Source organism: Brienomyrus brachyistius, chromosome 22 (assembly GCF_023856365.1).
Source record: "Brienomyrus brachyistius isolate T26 chromosome 22, BBRACH_0.4, whole genome shotgun sequence".
Taxonomy (NCBI): Eukaryota; Metazoa; Chordata; class Actinopteri; order Osteoglossiformes; family Mormyridae; genus Brienomyrus; species Brienomyrus brachyistius.
The window spans coordinates 4,378,417-4,384,727 of record NC_064554.1 but is presented as its reverse complement, the minus strand read 5'-3'; the positions used below and the strand labels follow the sequence as shown (position 1 = coordinate 4,384,727).

At 44.0% G+C, this 6,311-nt stretch overlaps 1 protein-coding gene across 2 annotated transcripts in view; it reads right to left on the bottom strand.

The window, feature by feature from the left end:
* Positions 1-362: 362 nt before the first annotated feature.
* The window catches only part of prkcab (protein kinase C, alpha, b), a 58,627-nt gene continuing 52,678 nt past the window's right edge, over positions 363-6,311 (bottom strand). For both annotated transcript variants that reach the window (XM_048990799.1, XM_048990800.1), the window contains 2 exons: positions 4,394-4,534; positions 363-3,641 (listed from right to left, as the gene is read on the bottom strand). In XM_048990799.1, the coding sequence (XP_048846756.1) occupies positions 3,477-3,641; positions 4,394-4,534 (306 nt within the window). In that variant the 3' untranslated portion in view covers positions 363-3,476. The remainder of the gene's footprint in view (positions 3,642-4,393; positions 4,535-6,311) is intronic.

Sequence of the window (6,311 nt, the reverse complement as noted above, 5' to 3'; positions counted from 1 at the left end):
AACGGAGGGATCATTTGCAGTCTGTGATAAAATCCATTCCATATTGTAGCATCACATTAATTAACCTTCAGTCACCCTCCACCAACTAATAACACTTTATTTTTCTGGCAATATCATTTTGTCAGACATTTTGACAGCAAAAAGCTCCTGGAACAGAGCGAGGCCAGAGCTCCTGCAGCTGAGCCATGAGGATCTGAGCATCATGCTGTTCGCAGCTAATTCACTGGATCTCGTCCATCTACCAGCTGACAGTTCATTTACTCCCACGTGGATGGAGGGACGCTAAACCGCACAGCGCAGGACAGGATACGTCAAGACGATTCAGCACAGAGGTTCAGTGAAAGCAGCCTGGACACGGCAGATTAAAACGTCATACCTTTATTCATACACAGAATCCTTCATACTACAAATAACAAGAAACAAACGGGTAGCATAACATGCGAAATGAAGGCGTACAGTGAGTCAAACAGAAAGGCTGCTTTGATGCAAGCTGACAACAGTGAAAGTGCAGTGATGTGGGGGGGGGGGGGGGGGGGGGCTGTTTGACAGGGGGCCAAGTAACCTCGCCCAAAACGATTTGTAGAAAAGTGTACACTTCTCAAGCGTGTTGATCATTTCAAACTCAACGTAATTCGTTCAACAACCCTGGGCCAAACAAAGAACGTGGGGGCAACCCTTAATGGGCAAGAATCTTGGTTCAGATTAGGCCCAGATGCCCACAGAACCATCCCAAAGAGTGCAGGCCTAGCAATCCTGATAGATCTAACATTTTTGTTGAGGGGCATGTCTTCTTCGAGATGATCTTAGTCAATCATATGCATGGGAGTCTTAACATGTGGGGAAATGCATCAAGTGCAAAATTACATGCAAGAATCGCTCTGAGAGGCGTCCCAATGGTGTAAAATGCTCAGCGGGGTCGTCTATCAACTGGGCACATTCAAATCTGGCCAACTCTGTTCACTCTCCCATTTTCCATCCAGGGTGGAACCCCTCATTTTAAAATATCTGAGCGAAATGACCGATTTGATGGAATACACAGTCAGTCATGCTTCGTGAAGCAAGCATGTGATTATAATTACATAATGATTTATTAGTGATAAAGAAAATCTATGCATCTCCTATTCACTTCCCTATTATAAAATTAGTTTAAATATAATTCTCCTTAAACAAAATGTGATATATAATATAGTCTCTTTTGACTTTATGAACAACTATAAACTAAAGAGGACAGTGGAAAATCAGGGGTCCTTGGGATGATTAAGCTGCCAGTACAGCGACAGTGTGATCTGCAGATTTTTGTGACATTTCGCCTTGACGTACCGAATATGATGCTCTTTCGCACCACCAAAGGAAATGGTATCTAACACAGTCCTGGGTGCATTCAGTCAACACCATTAACACTGTCTGACAGTACAGGAAGAAAAGGCTGACATTTGTGCCTTAATGGTGACAATGGTCAGACCCTGCTGCATTGTACAGAGATGAAAATACTGACATTATGAGGCCTGTCTACAGGCCAGACCGGTCGGAGAGCTGGCTTTACTTACGTTAATGGTCCCACGGCTTATTTATGACGTGAACGTATGATGTCGAGGACAGCAGGAGACAGGATTGCTTCACCATGTACAACAACCCGACACATGACACAGTCTCCAAATTTTCGTTTAAGCGGGAACATAAAATATACTGTTATAAAAATCCCCCAAAAACTCCAGCAGTTTCTAGATACCGATTCCGACAACCTTTTTTTTTGTGCCATGTCTCCACTCCCTTGACCCTCCGGGACCATCTACAGCCCCCTACTAACAGCATTTTGCTCAATGGAAATGGATAGCGTGATTCCATGCACATGACGGGAGTCGGAGCAAGTCCATCTTCAGCCAATAGGATGCAGAGCAAGCCCATCTTCAGCCAATAGGATGCAGAGAAAGCCCATCTTCAGCCAATAGGATGTAGCCTAAGCAAGATGTGTCCAAAAAAAGAGAAACCCCCTCACCTCTTACCTGAACAACTGGACATCTGTAATAGGCCTACAGATCTTAGACTTAAACCACTCCAGATTACAGTCAGGGTGTTCCCTCGTCCTGAGTTTCCTTACATGGACAAGTTTTACTATGCAGCGTAATAAAAGCATGTTTAACTCGATATAAAAACTACAAATTGCAGGATCTCCTGAAACAACCTGTATGTACAAAATATTTAACAGTATTAACTGGTAACATGGAAAAGGGCATGACAGATAAAGACAAACTTCATAAAAAAAAAAAAAAACACCGAAAATAATGAATCACAACATTTTTTCGTTTAACATTTTTTTCATAAATAGAACACAATATTGCGTAAAATGATGCGACGGCTGGCTGGTTTTCAGTTACGTGTCATTCATGCCAGGAGGAGTTGCGCATTAACTTGAAACACAAGCATGCAACAGGAACCTGCGTGGCAAACGCACAGATACTCCGTAGGAACACCTCTGTTCATTTTCAGTGAAGCAGCACATTTTCAAGGAAAAGGAGCTGATTTTTTTTTGAGTAATGCACAAAAAAATGAATTCCTGCCCTTTTTTATGCAACGCATGGAGTCTCATCCAGTGAGTCTCAGTGGAACATAAAATCATCGCTGTAGCAAACAAAACCCTAACAATACTAAAACATATGCAGGATACATAGAGCAACATATTGGGAGGGGGATTAACAGTGAAATAAATCAGGTTTAATACATAAAAAGAAATACTTTTGCAGTTAAATGAACAGTTTAAAATGTTAGAATACTTTGTAGTATATTGGTAGGCATAACAATTAGAACCAATTGATTCCAGTACTTTAAAGGGTTCTGCTTCTATGAGCCCAACTCAATATATGTGTGCGTGTGCGTGTGTGTGTGGTTGCACACACTAACAGAAGGGGTTTCGGAAACCTAAGCCTAAATGAGTATAAAGGACACGCTTGCTTGTGTCCTACAGGTGCACCATGCCAGGCAGACCAGTAGGTGTCACTACTCTACATGCCGAATATAACCAAACCATCAGAGCTTTGGGCAGACGCAACACTGGAGGCGTAGTTTTAAAACAAATAATACTGAAGTTGCAGCTTCTGCTGATTCAAAACAAAGAAAAAAGAAAGACAGGCGGCGAGACGATGAGAGAATCCCACCAGCATGAGCGATGCTAAGCGGACAGATGGGTCATCAGTGATGCAACAGGTGGTGTGATTCACACAGGTGGCGGGACAGACGCAACAGCAGCCAAGTAATCTCACGTACCGGCCACTAAGCAAAGGTCTCAGGTGTCAAGTTTGTCCAAATAAGATGAAAAAATGGAGGTACATTTTAATTCTGTACTTTTTTCCAGCTTGACTTGATGACCTTTTCCGAAACCAGATTTGGCCACAATGCACATTAATAGCTCGAGTTCTCTCTCCCCACCTCTGGTCTAGATGTGTGCTGGATCAGAAGGACGTCAGAAGACACAGCGGCCCTCATACCACGCTATGGAGAGACGGGTGGACAAACTGTGGGTTGATGTAGGAGAAGCCGGCAAACTCGCTCTGGTCGATGTTAGAGATGACCACCTGGTCTGGTGGGGTCAGGACAGGCTGCGTGCGAGTGAAGAACCTGTCGAAGTTCTCCGCTCCTCTGCCGCACTGCAGAGGGAAAGGAGAGGTACCGTCAACCAGAGGCAGCAGCATCTTCCCGGGGAAGACAGGAACCAGATCAGTCTGCATGTGAATCAGGGCAGAAGCACAGTGGCTGACTAAAACAAGCCACACCGTCCCTGATATATCCACTTTTATTTTGCATCACTGAGTGTTGACTAAGGAGATTAAAACAATGAGCAGAATCCAGTATTTTTGTGTTTCTAGGGAGATCAGTGGTTTCTGCCTTTCATGGAAAGTAGCACTGAGCAGTAGTGATGGCCAAAGTTTCATGAACCATTTACTGTATTTTCTGACCCCACCAGATGGTGCTCTGTTCATAAAAGTGCTCAAAGCATGCCCCAAAGCAACCCAAGAGCACCATCTAGTGGGATCAGAAAATATAGCAAATGGTTCATGAGCATAATGGTAACTGAAGTTTTTGGCCCCCTGACTCTGAACATGCAGGCAATAAGTAGTGTCAAACTGTAGCCCAGCTAAACTTTTCATGCTCCTCCACTTGGCGTTACCATGTCCAAGCCGAATGGTTTAATTCTTACCAATGCCATCGACTGGCCCACTTTGAAGACAATGTTTATAGTCTACAAGACAATAGGTTTCCAACTCAAATAGAGAAAATAATATTTATCAAAGAATACCTATACCTTTGAAAATGTATTACTGGCAACATTCAGACAACGTGGTCAGTGGCTGCCTCACACTTAGAATGGCATTACTACAGAATCCCATGCTGAACGTACCACTTTGGGCTTGAAGGGAGGCTGGATCTCTCGGTTCTGGAGCCGATCCCAGTCAATTCGGCGGAAGAAGGCGTGGTCCCTGATGTCCCGCTCGCCCTCGGGGCCACAGCCCAGGCGCTTAGAAGGGTGCTTGGTCATCAGCTGTGAAGACGGATGAAGGGTGGATAGGCAGGGTGGATGATCAAAGATATTTACAGGCACAGAGACTGTGGCAACACTGGGAAAGATTACAGGGACAGAGACTGTGGCAACACTGGGAAAGATTACAGGGACAGAGACTGTGGAAACACTGGGAAAGATTACAGGGACAGAGACTGTGGAAACACTGGGAAAGATTACAGGGACAGAGACTGTGGCAACACTGGGATACACTACAGGCACAGAGACTGTGGCAACACTGGGATACACTACAGGCACAGAGACTGTGGCAACACTGGGATACACTACAGGCACAGAGACTGTGGCAACACTGGGAAACACTACAGGCGCAGAGACTGTGGCAACACTGGGATACACTACAGGCACAGAGACTGTGGCAACACTGGGATACACTACAGGCACAGAGACTGTAGCGACACTGGGATACACTACAGACACAGAGACTGTAGCGACACTGGGATACACTACAGGCACAGAGACTGTGGCAACACTGGGATACACTACAGGCACAGAGACTGTGGCAACACTGGGATACACTACAGGCGCAGAGACTGTGGCGACACTGGGATACACTACAGGCGCAGAGACTGTGGCAACACTGGGATACACTACAGACACAGAGACTGTAGCGACACTGGGATACACTACAGGCACAGAGACTGTAGCGACACTGGGATACACTACAGGCACAGAGACTGTGGAATCATATTGGTCATAGCAGTAGGGACCGTTGCAATTTAATCAGTCAGCTTTATCCATTGCTCAAAAAACTTTAAGTTATCATCTAGTAGCACATCTATCGAAAAAGAATATCTATGATTTTTAGCTCAAAGCAGTTGAGGTTCAGTTGTCAAAAACCTCTTATGTAACTAGGTCAAAATTATACTTTGATTCTACCGCAAATGAATTTCAAGATTTCTGTGAAATGCTCTGTCTAAAAACTGTCACCACATATTTAATATTTTAATATTCATTTTAATACTACTGGCCATAAAAATCGGAAGTATAAAGTTTAATATCTTAAGCCTACTTCTTTCCGCTGGAGTTGATCTCAGTAGTCTGTCTAATTTCTGTCATGGCAACACGAGCTAATCTGTTGCTAGGAGATGAGCTTCCTCAGTCAGCCTTTGCAAAAGATGTTTCATATCTTTTCAAATTTATCACCAAAAATCATTGCCAACCTGAAATAACGGAATAATTACTATATAATTATGTCTCCGGCTCAGTTCCTTTTTGTTCCTTGAAAATTTCATGAAACCTGAACTTAGTACTCGGCTAATATAAACCTTTTATGAAATAACATTGGTACTGCATTCCATACAAGAGTTATACGACTCTCTAAGCTAAAAATGAGCAGGCTGCTCCCTCTATGACTGACATATCGCACTGAGCAGGAAATCTGAATTACACACAACTAACAGAGGAACACTCGAAAAGCCGCAAAGCTACGCTGCACAACACAGTCTAATGGAAAATATTTACGAAACACTGAGTCTTAATGCCATGGGCGATGCCTGGCTTAGACCTTCAGATAACCACCTACACTCACACCCGTTTGGCATTCGCAGTGATTCACCAGCGGTCTTATGAAAATGAACCAGCAGATTTCTTACCCGAGTGGTGAAATTGTAAGTAAGAAGTTGCTGTAAGGTGTCGCGCGCTTTAGACTGGCCCGCTTAGACAGTACAGATTACTTGTGGGGCAAGATACCTTGAGTGGACACGGATAAGTCTGGTGAACCCGAGTCAGCAGGAAGCAA